General features: G+C 43.9%; 1 protein-coding gene across 6 annotated transcripts in view; it reads right to left on the bottom strand.

The window, feature by feature from the left end:
• Positions 1 to 603: 603 nt before the first annotated feature.
• TADA2A (transcriptional adaptor 2A) overlaps positions 604 to 18,107 on the bottom strand; it is a 56,655-nt gene continuing 39,151 nt past the window's right edge. For 4 of the 6 annotated variants that reach the window (XM_002719249.6, XM_089317373.1, XM_089317374.1 and 1 more), the window contains 8 exons: positions 15,708 to 15,771; positions 14,372 to 14,415; positions 10,926 to 11,036; positions 9,024 to 9,095; positions 7,267 to 7,399; positions 6,728 to 6,771; positions 3,989 to 4,062; positions 604 to 1,467 (listed from right to left, as the gene is read on the bottom strand). In XM_002719249.6, the coding sequence (XP_002719295.1) occupies positions 1,282 to 1,467; positions 3,989 to 4,062; positions 6,728 to 6,771; positions 7,267 to 7,399; positions 9,024 to 9,095; positions 10,926 to 11,036; positions 14,372 to 14,415; positions 15,708 to 15,771 (728 nt within the window). In that variant the 3' untranslated portion in view covers positions 604 to 1,281. The remainder of the gene's footprint in view (positions 1,468 to 3,988; positions 4,063 to 6,727; positions 6,772 to 7,266; positions 7,400 to 9,023; positions 9,096 to 10,925; positions 11,037 to 14,371; positions 14,416 to 15,707; positions 15,772 to 18,107) is intronic. The other 2 variants (XM_051824704.3, XM_089317375.1) reach the window with 2 other exon arrangements.

The following is an 18,107-nucleotide window of genomic DNA, read 5'->3' as shown; positions in this document are numbered from 1 at the left end:
CATGCTTCTTATAGAACCGAAGTCCTCCACCTGAATGCCTCAGATCCTCAGAGCGTCCTTTTCATTTCTCTTTTCCAAGATGAGGAGTAGTGATTATTTACATCAGTCACCAGTGAGAGCAGATGCTTCCAACGAGGAACAGAGATTTTAACTGGACGTTTGACTGCTGGAGGAACTGAGGAATCCGTCAGCTATCAGACGCGACTGGTAGAGTCCATGCGCAACTTTGCTTCTGATGGAAATGAAATAGCCATGACTATGAGTCCAGCTTCTTGTTCTGCAGAGAGGCTTGAGGGCCAAGGCTCAGATGTGGTGGGGCTACTCACCCTCGTATCTACTGAGTCTCATATATGAAGCGGCTTTCCTTCTGTTTTTAAAGCAGCTTTTATTGCAGGCTAGCCTTTCACCATTGAGAAACGAGGGTTCCGGTGTCAATCCAAGCAAAGCTGAGGTTAGTTGCATCATCTCCATCCTCAGGGGCCTGGTATCCTGGGAAACCCAGGGTAAGGACAGGGTGAGTCCAGGACACACATGTCAGCAGAGACAGTGCAGCGTGATGCGGCGGGCATCCAACACCCTAAGAATATTTGACACACCCACAAATTAAATAGCAAAACATTTTTAATCCATTAATTCTAAAAATAACAGAGACATTTTATATCCGGTGCCACCTCCTCAAAAGTCTACTGCAGATTAGACAGCCAGATGGCAAAGTACAAAGCCAGACATTAAAGTCAAAAACGCAGTTTGGGACAAGACCTTCACAGGGAGACTTTGCTCCGCTTTGCCCTTAAATCTAAGTCGTCACTTTAAAAATCCTTACAAGGAAAGAGAAAGCTTTCGCATGCTCTAAAAGCTTTTCTCTTTATTTAAAATCCATCTGCAGTTTGAAGGCAAAACAGACGACTGGCAAACTTAGCCCTCAAGTACAGGGATCTGAGCTGGACCTCTGTCTGAAGACTGGGTTTGGTTCTACTTCTACCAACACTGTGATGTGAGGTACTACGGTTCTTGTTTTAGTTACAAGAGGTGCTAGGAATGAATGCCCACTCACACTTAATAATAGCATAGGTAGCACACAACTCTGCAGTACAACACTAACAACAGGAGTGTTTAAAGGAGGGTGGAAGAAAAGTAGATGTTAATACAACTTGAGGGGTTCCTTTGTCCTTCTCTCCTTTTCAGAACTCAGCTGGAAAACAAAGCTCTTGAGGGCCCACACAGTCCTGTGGCTCACTACATTCCAAACACCTGACTTCTGATTCCAAGCCCTGTAGAGTCTCAGGCTTTAGTGATGTATCCTTCTCGGATGAGGAAATCATAGATTTTCCGGGTTTTGTTGACGTCTATCTTGATGAGTGCTCTCGCCTGTGCCAGTCTCAAGCCTCCTTGCTTGTTACATTCGTTCAATAGAGCAGATTTATATTCTAAATAGGCTCCAGGGACCAACCTCACCATCTGACAGAGCTGCAAGACATGGCAAATTTAATACACATTAACATCGCTCATTCTTATAATTTAATCCAGCAGGTATAGAAGAAAAAAAGTGACATCAACCTCCAACTATTTATAGGACCTGTTGGGTGGCTGGGCCACATTCCATTTCGTCTCTTCTCTGGAGAGAACACTGCCTAAGGATAGACACCCAGGAAGAAAAGCCAGGGTGTGATGCTAGAAGAGCCTTTAGCCAGGGCAGGCTGCTGAGGGGCCTGCATCTGTTAGGAAATACGAGCACGCGTTCCTGAGGAGCAGCCTAGCTCACGCAGGAGGCAAGCACTGAACGCCCGGGAGGGGCCAGCACCATTCGAGATCAGGAACGGGCCTCAAGGCACAGTGTGAGCACAGGTGCCAATACCAGGGTTCTCAGGTATGATCCCATTATTCCTCGTGTCAGCATAAAGCAGTAATCCCTTCTTTGGAGGGAAAGGTGATACAGAGACCTTGCTAAGAGGTGACCACTTTAACTGTTAAAAATCTAGAAAGCTGGTTCAATTCCAGTTCACCTGCCATTACCCAGCAATGAGCAGTCTGAGGTCATCATTATGTAGGGAAAGATAAAAATGCTTGAAATTCCAAGCCATTCAATGTCTGAATCAGACTGCCCTGTGACCTTCTTCAGCAATCCTTCTATTAGCACACCACTCTTCACTGTTCCTGATGGATGAAAGCTAACAGTAGCCCCTACAAGGGGACCCTTGCTTATCATCTGACATGATCTAATGAACTCAGTGGCAGGAAAACTGAGCAAGGGAGCTGTAAAAGAACAAAAGAGAAATTCTCGGCCGGCGCTGCGGCTCACTAGGCTAATCCTCTGCCTTGCGGCGCCGGTACACCGGGTTCTAGTCCCGGTCGGGGCGCCGAATTCTGTCCCGGTTGCCCCTCTTCCAGGCCAGCTCTCTGCTGTGGCCAGGGAGTGCACTGGAGGAAGTGCACTGGAGGATGGCCCAAGTGCTTGGGCCCTGCACCCCATGGGAGACCAGGATAAGTACCTGGCTCCTGCCATCGGATCAGCTCAGTGCGCCGGCCACAGCGCACTGGCCGCGGCGGCCATTGGAGGGTGAACCAACGGCAAAGGAAGACCTTTCTCTCTGTCTCTCTCTCTCACTGTCCACTCTGTCAAAAAATAAATAAATAAATAAAAAAGAAATTCTCTCTTGGAATGGACTTTCAGAGCTGATACACATTCTTTTGAAAACTCTTGGTGATACCTCTTGTTTCAGAAATAGCCAAAAAAACGCTAAGATAATTGGTGGCTGCAATGGGAAAGGAAAGTAGGTCATGGCATCTTTTCACATCAAAATGAATGTGTGACTACACAAATGGACTTCCAATATTTTGTGGAAGGGGCCAGTATTGTTTCATGTTGGGTTGAGCCACCGCTTGTGGCATTGGCATCCTACTTTGGAGTGCCAGCAGAGTCCCGGCTGCTCTGCTTTCCTGCTACTGTGCCTGGGAAGGCAGTGGAAGATGGCCAAATGCTTGGGTTCCTGCCACCCATGTGGGAGTCCAGTGTAGCTCTCAGCTTCCACCTGGCCCAGTCCAGCCATCTGGAGAATCAAGCAACAGATAGAAGATCGATCTCTTTCTGTCTGTCACTCTGCCTTTCAAATAAATAAATAAATCTTTAAAAAACTTTTGGGGAAAAATGGAGTAGAAAGTTAAGTTTGCTTCCATGCAAAAAAACTTGATATCTGTATAGTTCTGTCATAATACGTACTTTCTGTAAAAATTTGGAAGACTCCTTGTATGGGATGTGGGATTCCTTTCTTTTTGATAGTAAACAAACTTGGAGACAATCCCAACGGATGTTTTCAGTGATGGTTATATTGTTGGAGTAAGTGTATAACTTCTCAAAGTGATCATCCCAACAAGACATGCCTATTTCCATGTGAAAATTAATTTCATTTACATAAAGCACAGAAGAGAACATCTGGCACATGGTAAATACTCAGTAAGTGACATCTGCTGCTACCTCATTAACAGGTGCGTGTTCTTCCCCCAAAACAGCAATGGTGACAGGGTAATGGGGAAAACCTTTGTGAGACTGACCAGGTTAGTGATTTTTTTTTTTTAAGAAAGACTTATTTATTTGAAAGGCAGAGTTACAGAGATAAGGAGAGACAGAGATCTCCCATCTGCCAGTTCACTCACCAAAAGACCACAATGGCAAGGGCTGCGCCAGACTGAAGTCAGGAGCCAGGAGCTTCTTCCAGGTCTCCCACGTAGGCGGCAGGGGCCTCAGCACTTGGGCCACCTTCCACTGCTCTGGTGCCCATATGGGAAGCGGGCGTCACAGGAGGGGCTTTAACCACTACACCCAGATTTGCTCTTTAGCTCTAGGGACTCTTGGGATGGACCCAAGTTACGCGTCTATGTTAGGTAAAGGAAGCAAAATGGGTTTGCACTTGTAATGCGTTTTTAGTGACAATCAATGAATAACCAGCCTCTACTCTCTTTCCCTCAGTTTCTTTCCTCTCCTTTATTTTACCTCTTTTTCTTTTTCATTCAGCTTCTCCGTGCCAGGGAGCCCAGTGAGGTTCAAGGGTGGCGCACTTCGTCTACCTACAGACACAGAAGAAAAGCAGAGACAACTGGTCAGGTGTGAGGTGTCCAGTGCAACCAGGCCAGCTACTTGTAGGATCACCACACACAGTGCTAAGAAAGTTCAAGTCACCTCCTTAGATGTGTTTAGTAGCAACAAGGATACTGCAACATTCAGCTGAAAATGACAATGGCAATTCATGTGTCCTTTGCTCACACAATCACACATACCTTAGAGTCAGAGGTGCCTACTCCTCACAGCAGTTACCCCTGTGTCTTCCTAACCACGTAGGAGACTCTACCATCTGAAGCCCAGATGTTACCCAGTACACTGCCTGCCTTGAGAGCTGCTGAATGGAAAGAACAGGTCTGCAGGAGAGACATTCCCTAATCCTCACCACACCGCCAGCGCTACACTGTAAACACGGCAATTAACCAAGCACCTTGTGCCTCCAGATCAAAGGCAGATTGTTAGGCCAGCAAAAAGCCTTTATTTATTATGTGAGTGAGAATTTGTTCATTCCAAAGCAGCCCTGTTTACCTGAAAGATTCACTCCCAGGAACAATGAGCCATTATACGGCAAAGCAGCTGGGCTAAGGTCAACTCACACAAGCTGAGAAAGAAACCCAAGCAGAAGTTCACTGGCCAGGCCAAGATGGGAAGTGAATGTGCAAAACTGTTCTGGTTTTGTTTTCAATGTGTGTTTGGGATTAAGATTTAGCTGGGGATGGACAGAGTGAGTTCAGCAAACGAGTATGTAGGACGCTCACCAGCTGTAAAGGGGATGTCTTTTAGGTGGGGCAGCAGAAGGGGAGGCACCACTATAAGCTGATCATTTGGAAACCAGGGCTCTCTGGAATACTAACAAAGGGAATGAGGGCTTATCCCAAATGCTCAGAAAGAAGTACAATAGCATGGTGCCTCCCAAGTCCCAAGTCACCAGAGGTTAGGATACAGTCAGTGATGCCAGGCTTCTAACATTTCATGACGTTAAGAGCAACTCGGAGCATAAAAGACCAAGGGGTCTCCTCACACTAAATGCAGAGTGGAGGAAGCCCATGCCAGGCCAGTAAGAAACAGAGACTGAGTGCAGATGGTTCAGAAAACTCAAACACCAGAGCTGAATGATCATGTTAGCCATTCATTTTAATTAACCAGTAGTAAGTTATTTGTATTTTTGTATTTAGGTTGGAAGTAAGAAATTTACAAAATAAAACTTGGATTTCACTGTCTTGGTGACTCAGTAAAAAGTCTCCCTTCTCTCTCTTAAGCATTAAAGAGTAATTACTTACAACAGAGGAATAAAAGGAGAAAACCAAAAAACTCCTGAAGCGACCTTACCTGAGTCCCATCTAGATCCTCAGTCTACTGAGAGATTTCAGAAGCTCTGCTGCTGCAAGCTGCCAGAGAATGGGTAAAACGGCTCTGCTGTCTCTGCTCAGCAGAATGTCTGCATGTTCTAATTAGGAGAAATGGCCAATCTAGCATATGGAGCAGGGGCAGATGACCACCAAGAGAACGTGCAAAGCACTCTAAGGGGCCAGTGTTGTGGTGAAGTGGGGAAGCCTGCTGCCTGTGATGCTAGCATCCCGTCCGAGCACTGGTTTGTGTCCTGGTTGCTCCACTTCCAATCCAGCTCAATGCTAATGGTCTGGGAAAAGCAGCAGCAGATGGCTCACATGTCTGGGCCCCTGCCACCTAGATGGGAGACCTGGCTGAAGTTCTTGGTTCTGGCCATCAGAGTGAACCAGCAGATGGAAGATCTCTAACTCTGCCTTTCAAATAAATAAATAAATCCTAAATAAACAAACAAGTGGTCAATGATCTTGGGTCAGAATTTTATAACTATAATCTTTCCAAATTCCTAGTCATTGATCACTACACACCAAGATCATCAGATAGCAGCCAGCTGAATCCTGCTCTACAAACTTATTTCAAAATAGGACATACCCAGCGAGGTAAAGCAAAGAAACAGAAAAACCTTAAGCTTCTTATTTATAAAGAAATCCTCGGCAGGCGCTGCAGCTCACTAGGCTAATCCTCCGCCTGCGGCACCGGCACCCCGGTTCCAGTCCCGGTCGGGGCGCCGGATTCTGTCCCTGTTGCCCCTCTTCCAGGCCAGCTCTCTGCTGTGGCCAGGGAGTGCAGTGGAGGATGGCCCAAGTGCTGGGGTTCTGCACCCCATGGGAGACCAGGAGGAAGCACCTGACTCCTGGCTTCGGATTGGTGCAGCACTGGCCATAGGGGGTGAACCAACGGAAGAAGGAAGACCTTTCCCTGTGTCTCTCTCTCCTCTCTAACTCTGCGTGTCAAAAAAAGAAAAGAAATCCTCAAGTTTCTGGCAAGTAACACAGTTTGTTTGCTCATACTGGATACAAACCTTTGATCTCCTGCAAGACAAATCTCCAGAGTGTGTGGCAGATACAAGTGCCATAAACTGACTGCCCGCTGACACTGGTAAAATAAGGAAGCTACCTTCTCTACTGTTCTTCCTTCCTCTGTCTCTGTCCTCTCACCCTGAGGACACTCCTTTCTGCCCAGGGAAGGTTCCAGAAACCTGCAGATGTTTACAAACTGGACTTGCCTGAGTGCCTTGGTCTACACTGGGTGGGATTTTGGGGTCATCATCACCCCCATAATGCAGACTTTACCATCAAGACTATTTCCAGCCTGAGAAATAATTACCTGAATTTGAAGCCATTGGAACAGAAGGACTCAGGCCGGAATCACTGTAGTGAGGAAGAGGAATTTAGACTCAGGTCAAAAGACAACTTCCAAAGTCCCTATGGGGTTGGGGACCATTCCTCAGGTGGGTCACTCTGAAGACATCATGTTTTCCAGGGTATCTCACTACACTGACCGGGAAGGAAAATCTGTTCTGAGGGAAAATAAAAGGAGCCCTGGATTTGTTGAGAGCTCTTACCCCTGGAACGCCACTGATATCGTCACGGGGAAGGGTTAGCAGGACGGTTCTCAATGGGAATCACACCATGGATATCCAGGCGGAGAGGGCCCAGGTGGGAGGCTAGGGAAACCCACTCATTTTTAAAAGTAAGAGCAACGTAGCAAGGGGGAATCCCAGGAAGCCAGCTCTACTTCTCAGAACTGTTAGGACTGCCCTGTTTCTGAGGGGACTGCAGTCATCTGCATGCAGGGTGCCCGAGAGGGGCTCCACAGCACCGGTGCGCTCACAGCACCAGGGAGGAGCTCACAGCACTGCTCACATGTCGGCTTGCCGGCGGAGCCACTGCTGGCATGCCCCGCTGTCCTGGATGTACTGCAGAACCTCGGAGAGCATGGTGCGTTTCAGACGCTCCTCCTCTCGTGTCTTCTTCAAGTGATCGTAGGTCCTGGCACCTGAAGGCATAGAAAATACGATGACCACAATGACAATGCAGCAGAGCTACGGGGATTCCTGTTTGGCTTTTCTTGGTTTTCTTTGCAAAACTGCTTTCACAGCTATTTTTCCAAGAGCAAAAGCAGGGTTCTCCTAGTCTGAAATCCCTTTGTTGATACTAACTGAAATATTTTTATTCCTGTTCTACCTTTACGAAATTTGGAGGAGAGGAGGGAACCAGAAAAGCACAAATAATACTCATATTTCCACTTTAAAAAAGCAATTTGACTACTGTCATATTTGCTTTCTGGGTTTTTTAATTCATATCTATTTCAAAGTCACAAGGGCCATAAGCATAAGCTGTTCCTTCAGAACCAATCAGAATTAAACAAAAGTGCCCACTCACCACTTTCTATCCCATACTTGCCAGAGGCCACCAGCAGAAGGTAACTGAAATTCAGCATCCATCTCTACATGCACCTAAGAGTTGTGGGATGCTTTCTCCACATTCACAAAGGTCACCGTAACAACGGGTTTCCAACCGTGTCACACAGAGCCTCAGGACACTACGAGGTGACTTTGAAGAGCAAAGTCAGTGCCAAATATTGGGAGTCCTGGGCTCCATTCATAAGTGGCACATCAAATGTCAACCAAAGTAATTCCACTTATGACCTATTTGTAGTTTGTAGCTTCACATAAAATTTCACTTCAAACATGGTTTCCACTGTTAAAAGGAAAGAATTGTTGAACTTACACCCACAGGGCTATGTTAAGAAACACAGCTACTTCTTGTGGGTAGTAGATGATAGCTTTCAAGTCTCAGACTTCAAACAGGAAGAGGGAGTGAATGCTCAAGATCATTCCTACAATAATAGCAGAACAACAGAAATTGCCATTTATGGGGGATTTCTGTGTGCCAGGCACTGAGCCACATTTTTACACTACCTCTAACTTAATCTTCACACCAACTTGAGACTTGGGAAATTGAAACTTGAACAGAATCACAGAGCTAGTAAAGAGGAGAGTCCAAGTGTAGCCCTCTAGCCTCAAAGTACTGTAGTAACACATGGCCTTCCCTGATGAACTGGCTCTAACATTTACTTGCTCTTTAATCTCTTCAAGCCTTCGTTTCTTCAATAAATGGAAATAACAGTACCTCATGAGTTGGTCATAAGAGTTCCAAGACATAATCCAGGTGAAATGCCTAGCATAGGGCCTGGTGCACAGTAAACATTTGACAGATGTTAGCTGCTACTAATACAATTACTCCTATTACTTCAAGTAACTGGAATGCAAGTACCAGAGCCATCCAAAGCTTGGTTAATAAAACTTTGTTAATACACTTAGAAAGGCTGGGGCTAAAACCTAGAATATAAAACTCTTTTTTATTAGGAACCATGGCAGAATCCTAAATCTAAAGCAACATCTCTTTTCTTTATATCATGACTGTTATTCTACTTCAGATAACCAAATAATGGTGCTTATATGGATAAAATGGGATGAAAGTTTACTGGAAAGATTGAAAACTCATTCTGAAAAAGAAAAGCCTGTTTTAAAGGAAGTATCACAATACCTCAGACACTTCCTGGATGCGTCTGGAAGACACTTGCTCTCTGATACACCATGTGATCGAAACATACTTACTACAAAAATTGGTAATGCCCGCTGTCCTATATTCCTGGAGTCTCTTGATTTCTCTTCGGAGCTCAAATTCCACTGTTTTCCCCAAGAAGAAGAAAAATTGAAAAAAATAACCAATATGAATGAGCACTTCTGCTATGTGTTTTCAGTCATTCTGCTTTGGAAAAGGTTGGGCAATTTCACTTGGGGAATCCTATCTGCTGATAACTTCTCATTAGAAATTTTACCTAAGAGCTGAGAAAACCTCTTCTGGCTGCTGTCTCTAAGAGACAGATGGCTTGTTTCCTACAAAACTTACAGCGAACTGATTGAACTCATCTGTCTACCAGAGCTACCGATATAACCTGAAACAGTATTCAAAATGACAGAGAAATATCTTCCATCCCGGCTTTACTCTCCAAACGCCTACAACAGCCAGCTGGGCCAGGCTGAAGTCTGGAGCCTGGAACTCTACCTGGGTCTCCCAGGGGTGGCAGGGACCCAAGTCCCCGAGCTACCATCTGCGTCCTCCTGTGGTGCACATTAGCAGGAAGCTGGACTGGACGCAGAGGAACCAGCACTCAAACCAGGCAGGCGTCCCAAGCAGTGACAGCCGCCTGTCCCGTGAATGTCATCTTTTAAGTCCCCGAGTTTTTCCTGCTCTACCTATCTTCTGTTGAAAGTTCTACTCACTTGACTGAGATTTTATGAGATCTCTGGGATTACTTAATGTGGCCCTTGCACAAGGGAAGGACAAAAGCTCTGTATGTGAGCCCCAGTTAGTTTCTTCAGAGCTCTTCTCCTGTAGTGACAAAAGAGCATTGTGTTTTCCACAAACCAAAAGGTTCTGCCTCCTCTGAACACAGGTCATGTTGCTATGATATGATACAACACTCACATGTGGGTGCTTTTGAAGCAGAGGACAAAGGAGAGCCTAGGCACCTATGGGGTGTGGTTTTCTGAAGTGACACATAAAATGGGACAGGAAGTAAACGATCAGGCATTCAGTACAAATGACATCAAGAACGCCAACCAAAGAAGGTGTTGGTGAGGACAATCAACTTGGCTCAGACAAATGCTTGCAATGTTACACAAGAAGTAGCTGCAAGAGGACAAAATGGAGAGCCTTGGAAGAGAACCTTTCAAGACTAAAGCTTGAATCCTCCGCCTTGCGGCGCCGGCACACCGGGTTCTAGTCCCAGTCGGGGCGCCGGATTCTGTCCCGGTTGCCCCTCTTCCAGGCCAGCTCTCTGCTGTGGCCAGGGAGTGCAGTGGAGGATGGCCCAAGTCCTTGGGCCTTGCACCCCATGGGAGACCAGGAGAAGCACCTGGCTCCTGCCTTCGAATAGGCACGGTGCGCTGGCCACAGCGGCCATTGGAGGGTGAACCAACGGCAAAAGGAAGACCTTTCTCTCTGTCTCTCTCTCTCACTGTCCACTCTGCCTGTCAAAAAAAAAAAAAAAAAAAAAAACAAACAAACTAAAGCTTGGGAACCAAATACACAAACTCCTGATGAACGATACAGACTAAGCCTCCTAACTGAGTTGGTCTGAAAGGTCTTGATCCCTTAACCACTTTGGTTTTTTATTGTTGAAAATGAAATGGTAACTGGGCAGAGCTCTCTTAGGGGTACGAAAGGCAAGAGAATGAATGATGAAGGTACTATTCCTATGAGTTACCTAATTCTGTTCCCATTTTAAAACCTAGTTTCAATACAGAAACATGGAGTTCGTTATATTACCTCTACTTTTCTATTCTCTTGTCGTATTCCCACAGTCTCACATTTATCTCATAGTAATAAGAAGGAACAAAGAGAAATATCTATTTATTTACAGAACTCCACACAAAACACACCCTCTATTTATATAAACACACACACATACACACACACAGATACCAGCTCAACAAGGCTCTAAAACCACCTACGTGCGTGGCTTTCAATGAATTTGTCATGTTCCACTGGTCCCACAATCCTTGCAAATCGCCTCATTGTTTCATAAAGGTCTTGGACCTCCTTGGGATACCGCCGTTCCATTACTATAGAGAAAATAAAACACAAGTGTGTCGTGGAGAACGTGAGGATCCTGACATTTTCTGCATTTAAAAAAAATAAAAAGTCAAATGGAAGGATATTAGTCCTAACCTCACATGACTAACGTACCCAGGACAGGAAGCAAACAGAAAGCCAAGAATGCCAAAACGCTACTCCTAACAGTCACAGCATCACAGCAGCTACCACACAAAGGGCTTGTTATCGCTAGACCATCTCCACTCTCACACTTCACTGTTAGGGCAGGAACTGCTGGCAAGGGGGGCTGGAGCGATAACATAAAGGCAGATTTTGCATTCTTAGAAACAATGCTAGCCAAATTTATGCAATTAGGAATCTGCAAACACAATAGCCCACTAGAGGAGCTATATGGGCTGGGAAAAAGTGTGTGCTCTCTTGTATACCCTACCTGGAATGTTCTCCTTACCTACACATCCTCAAATGAGGAATTTTTCTTCATCCCCCCTGCAGACCATTTTGCCTTTCTCTAAATGAAATTAAGCACTGCAATGTAATTCACTACTAATGATGCTATATTGTGACCACTAAGGCCCAAGTAAATGGTCACACATGCAGGGTAACCAGGGCCAACAACTCTCAGGACCACTTCTGACCAAACTTCTTACCAAAAGAGGTTTCTGCCAAGGTGAGGGGCGACTGCCAACAGCTGGAAGGTCAGCATAGCCAGGATATCTCGAGCTGCTATTTGATCTCAATTAGATAATCAACAGGGCAATGGACTTTAGTCTTGGACTAAAGATACAGGCTTTCACTGATGACAGTTATCTAAATTAATCCGCTTTCCAGATCCATCGTTTTGTTCCCTTGCAGGAGACATTCCTATTTTTTTAAAAAAGATTTATTTATCTATTTGAAAGACAGAGTTACAGAAAGGCAGAGGCAGAGCCAGAGAGAGAGAGAGAGGTCTTCCATCTGCTGGTCAGTCCCCAAATGGCCACAACAACCAGAGCTGGGCGGATCTGAAGCCAGGAGCCAGGAGCTTCTTTCAGGTCTCCCACGTGGGTGCAGAGGCCCAAAGACTTGGGCCATCTTCTACTGTTTTCCCAGGCCATAGCAGAGAGCTGGATCGGAAGTGGAGCACCCGGGACTCGAATCAGAGCCCATATGGGATGCTGGCACTGCAGGCGGTGGCTTTACCCACAATGCCACAGCCCCAGCCCCACAGGGGACATTTTTATCCACAAATACCAAAAATGAATTTGATGAGGAGCCACAGTCTGGTTATTTTGACTTCAAAAATAGTCCTCACTAAGGGGATACCACAGAAGAATTTGGAGTACAATTTTAAAAATTTGAAGAAAAAAAGAAAAACCCACCTACCATACTACAGTCACTAGTTCATTCAGTATAGTGGCAACTGAATATCACTGAAAACAAAATGCACTTGGCATTTCTACATTCTGAGAGGTAACAGGGCTTCTCCTCAGCCCTGCATCTGGGAAAAACATACTTAACAAAGACACGAAGCCAAACTGATCTCTGCCCACGAGCTGAAAATAGAATTTATGCACAAGTCAATGTCTACTATGAATAAAGGTCAAAAACAACTGACCTATTATGGAAAACCCAGGAATTGAGATAAAGAATCCATTACTGTGACAACCAGAATATGACCAATTACTGTCTACTGAAGAACAAGGGAAATCTGAGGCTGAATTATTTCTCTAAGTCCAGAGGTATAGATGAGGACAAGGTCAAACAGGCAACGTCAGCCATTGCTGGGAGAAATCTAAACTGATACAGCCGTCTTTTGGAAAGCAATCTGGCAGTGGTGGGTCAAAAACGTTTCAACGATCATACTTTCTGACCTATTAATTCTACCTCCAGGAATATACCATAAAGCAAAATAAAATAAAATAACATAAAAACCATTAACTACAAATAAAACCTAGACAAAACTTTATTCATAAACAAGTTCAGTATGACATTATTTATATGATTAAAAAGCTAATCAATAACTAAAATAAAAAAATCAGATCAAGTATATAAATATTTCTCTTTGTGTATGCATATGTAACTAATAAAAAGACATATTACAAAACTGTTAAAAGTGACATTCTTAAAACACTACAGTAACCTGAAAAATGTGTAATGGGACGTGAAAAATAAAGGTATCACTTTCTGCTGAAGAAAATCGTAGCTAATTATTTAGGTTGAAAAGACACTTGACCTGTGTGACAGGCTGACACAAAACCTACAGCACCACAGACAAAGAAATAACCCTGTGAAGATTCTGTCCACTGGATGTTCCACATTAACCAGCAGGTATTTTTACGAAAAACAGTATTATGACACACAACTAACAAATATTTTTCTCAGTTTTCTTTTTCTGACAACCTATTTCTCTGTTCATTATAAACACTTTTATATAAGTTTTGCAATGATTATTGAGATCGCCATTCTTATTTGCTGAACAAACTACACTGTGGGGGGAAAAAGGATGGGTACTTTTCTGCTCAGCTTAGAGATCTCCAATATTTAAAACAGTAATGTCAAATATAGCATTCATTTAAAAACCATTAAGTTAAATGGCATCTTTTTGGTTTGTTTACCACCATGCAAAATAAAGGTATTGCTTTCAGCTGGTTTTTCTCTAAAAATATATTTAAAACTTGAAGATCAAGATCATTTAACACACTTCAAAATATGATTATCCAGGAAATGATCCATTAATATTCATGCTACACTTACTATACTAATTTTAGGGAAATAACTCTCATCCAAATGTTGTTGATTACAAATTAAGAGTCCTTAACTTCCACCGTGGTTCAGAGTGCCTTGAAGACTTTAAAAAATATGTATGATCAGGGCCAGCGCTGTGGCACAGTGGGTTAAAGTCCTGGCCTGCGGCGCCGGCATCCTACATGGGTGCTGGTTCTAGTCCCGGCTGCTCCTCTTCTGATCTGGCTCTCTGCTATGGCCTGGGATAGCAGTGGAGGATGGCCCAGGTCCTTGGGCCCCTGCACACACATGGGAGACCTGGAGGAGGCTCCTGGCTTTGCAGCCACCTGAGGAGTGAACTGGCAGATGGAAGACCCCTCTCTCTGTCTCTACCTCTCTCTGTAACTCTTTCAAATAAATAAAATAAATCATATGTGTGTGTGTGTGTGTGTGTGTGTGTGTGATCTACCTGTACTAGACTGACTTAGTTTGGGGTGAAGGCCAAAGCATCAGAATTTTTAAAGTCTTCCTAGGTACTAATATGCAACCTGGATTAATAAAGAATGACTGTCATAAATGATTTGTTGAAAACTAATCAAAGACATGGGAGAAATTATAAAATACAACAGCTAATACTTACACTGAAATTTTCTGAGGTTGATTAATCCATGATCTCTTATGATTCTAAAATGACAAACCACAATCACCTGTGTGTTAGAATTAGTTTCACAGTATCTTCTGCATGCAGCTTTTATTAGACATCCTAGGTATTCTGAGGCAGAACACTGAGGTGCAAAGAAGTCACTCCCCACAAACTTGTGCAGTGAATCACGGCGCTGGCCCACTCAGGATCTCCAGCACCACGCTGTTTCCTTCTTCTTATGCATAGTAGATTCTCAGTAACTACTTGATGGGTGAATGACTAAATCAACTGCCACTCACAAATTCTGAAAATCATGTGTCTGCCGCTTAAGATCAAACAGAAGGGAATCTGTGTCTGCATCATAAAGTTAATCTGTTTAGTTTGTAGAAATGATCATTGAGAACAACCATGTGAGGGAAACCTGCTAACCATAAAAAGGCACCAGATCACACACTCAGCATTTACAACGTGCATTCACACAGCACTTTCAAGCTACGTGAATACACACGGTGCATGCTTAATGGAAAGGCATCATAAAACGTGAGCTCTGACAGCAACCTCAACAATCAGGGTGTACAATACTCTAGCTCTCACTGTGTGTTTTAAGGAAATTAGAATTTCAGTAAACTACACAGGCTCTGTAACTATATATGAAGCCTCTCATGTGGCAGCTTGGTAAGCAATCTCACACTTCAGGGCAGCTAACTCCAGATACATAACATAGTCAGTTTCAGTTTAGATCACATCTGGGTCCCCCAAGAGTGTCCCCCAACTCCCTTACTTTTCACCTGCTGAGATATCTCTGTGTCCGTATTGGGACCATCACAGTAACATCCACACCTACACACATATACCCTCTCTGAACCACTCAAGTCTCTGTAAATCAGCAGAGGCCTGGGATCCACAATTTCTAAGTCTGAAAGTATATTTTTTGATCTGTTTTAACAAGGAATACTAGGGTACCTGACATATCTAATTTCTTTGAAATTGTTTTAGGTAAAATACTTCTTATAAAAGAAAAGTGAGAGGTCAGAATAACATTAAAAAAAAAGCCTAACAATTTATTAATGCCTTGAATTTATCTCATTCTTTTCTTTTCCAATGTATTCACATTATTCACTGTTCATCGGAACATCAACAAAGGGTAAGGGAAAAGGAGGAAAAAATAAGACAGGAATTATTATCCCCATTTGAGAGATGGAATAACTGAGACATAGGAGGAGAAGTGTCTTCCCTAAGGTCACAAGATGACATGCAAGCAGAACACTTCTATGAACTAGATGCTGTCAACATTTCAAAGCTGAAAGAAGACTGGGTGGTTTTCCATACTTACTTTTTTCGTCTTTGTCTCTCTTTTAATCTCGAATGATAGATATCTACCACAGCCATCTTCAGAGCTACAATATGTATATAAAACAAAATATACATACATATATATATAACATAAACAAATCCATAACAAAAATAAATCTTTGACCCAAACTTAGAATCACATATTGCTAACTATTCCACATACACTAGTCTAAGAAGTCTATCTAACATAAAAATAACCTAGTATACTGAATTTTTCTATCAGCAAATTTACAACGAAGTTCTTTTTCCTTATGTATTTATTACAGCATTACTCTTTAGATAATAATTTTTTTTTAATTCTTTAAACTCCATTAACACTGTAAGCAGATCTAGTTTTAAGGAAAAGGCAGAAAGAGAAATCTTCCATCTGTTGGTTCATGCCCCAAATGGCCACTACAACCAGGTCTGTGCTAGGCTGAAGCTAGGAGCCAGGAGCTTCTTCTGGGTCTCCCATGTGGGTACGGGGGCCCAAACACTCGGGCCATCTTCTGCTGCTTTCCCAGAAGCATTTGCAGGGAGCTAGATGGGAAGTGGAACAGCTGGGATTTGAATCAGCGCCCATATGGGATGCTGGCATCACAGGTGGCAGTTTAACCCGCTTATCCACAACGCAGGCCATAGGTAGATAATTTAAGGTAGCAGGTAAAGCTGGTGCCTGTGACAATGTCCCCTATGGGCGCCAGTTTGAGCCCTGGATGCTCTATCCCATCTGAATCCCTGCTAATGGCCTGGGAAAAGCAGTGGAAGATGGCCCAAGTATTTGGGTCCCTGCCACCCACATGGGAGACCTGGATGAAGCTCCTGGCTTTGGCCTGGCCCAGCAACGGTTGTTGCAGCCATTTGAGAAGTGGAACCAGTGGATGGAAGATCTCTTTTGTCTCTCCCTCTCTCTTTCAAAATACATAAACAAATCTTTCAAAACAACCCAACAATTTCAGCTTTCTACTAACCACCTCTTTTGGACAATTATGTAGATTACTGTTCACAGTGAATGCCTCGATCACATCTGTAAGAGTGCTTATAAAAAGGAGTATTTTTCTACCTTTAGAGCTCCCAAGGCTTCTGTTCTCAATTTTCATTTCACCCTTCATCTTATTCCTATACATTTATCCAATTTTAAAGTTCCAAGTACCATCAAAACATACAAATTATCTCAAAGTCAGATTATTTATTTTTTTTAAAGATTCATTTATTTATTTGAAAGGCAGTTGCAGAGAGGAAAGGCAGAGAGAGGTCTTCCATCTGCTGGCTCACTCCCAATATGTCTGCAATGACCAGAGCTGCATTGATCTGAAGCCAGGAGCCAGGAGCTTCTTCAGGGTCTCCCATGCGGCTGCAGGGACCCAAGGGTTTGGGCCATCTTCTACTGCTTTCCCAGGCCATAGCAGAGAACTGGATCAAAAGTGGAGCATCTGGGACTTGAACTGGCACCCATATGGGACACCAGCATTGCAGACAGGGGCTTTAACCTGCTGTGCTATACATCCGGCCCCCAGATGATCTATTTTTAAAAAAGGTTTATTTATGTTTTTTGAAAGAGTTACAAAGATAGGAGAGATAGAGAACTTTCATTCAGGTCTCCCACATCGGTGCAAGGGTCCAAACACTTGGGCCACTATCTGCTGCTTTTCCCAAGCTGTTTGCAGGGAACTAGATCAGAAGTGTAGCAGCCAGAACATGAACCTGTGCCTATACGGGATGCCATGGTGTTACCTACTATGCCACAACACAGGCCCCTAGATTATGTTTTTAAGCTCCAGATTCTATTGAATATCTTTTTTTTAAAGATTTATTTATTTTTATTTGAAAAGTAGAGTTACAGAAAGGCAGAGGCAGAGAAAGAGCGAGGTCTTCCATCTGCTACTTTACTCCCCAGATGGCCACAATGGCCGTAGCTAGGCCAATCTGAAGCCAGGAGCCAGGAGCTTCTTCTGGGCTTCCCACACAAGTGCAGGGGCCCACAGACTTGGACCAAATTCTACCGCTTTCCCAGGCCATAGCAGAGAGCAGGATCAGAAGTGGAGCAGCCAGGACTTGAACTGGCGCCCATATGGGACGCTGGCACTGTAGGCAGCGGCTTTACCTAATATGCCACAGCACCATCACCTCTACTGAATATCTTAATTCCCATGGCCTTCAATTATAAGTTTGTGTTTTACCCTTTTCCCATCTTCTGTAACTCTTACCTTGGTTAACAGAACTAAAGTTTAGTTGTTCAAGACAGAAATCAACTTAGACTTTTCCCTTCTCCTTTCTCCACACCTAGTTAGCCAGTCTTATCTGTACTTCAATCTTTCAAATAAACCTTTGCGTCTCTCACTGTTCCTCAGAGCGCAGGCCTCTTGTCTCTCTTGATGTCATTTACAGAGGCATGCTTCCT

This window comes from Oryctolagus cuniculus, chromosome 17 (genome assembly GCF_051225735.1).
Source record: "Oryctolagus cuniculus isolate XC-2025 breed Fujian yellow rabbit chromosome 17, ASM5122573v1, whole genome shotgun sequence".
In the NCBI taxonomy this organism is placed as follows: domain Eukaryota; kingdom Metazoa; phylum Chordata; class Mammalia; order Lagomorpha; family Leporidae; genus Oryctolagus; species Oryctolagus cuniculus.
The sequence above is the reverse complement of the archived record's forward strand: the minus strand, read 5'-3'. Positions and strand labels throughout refer to the sequence as shown.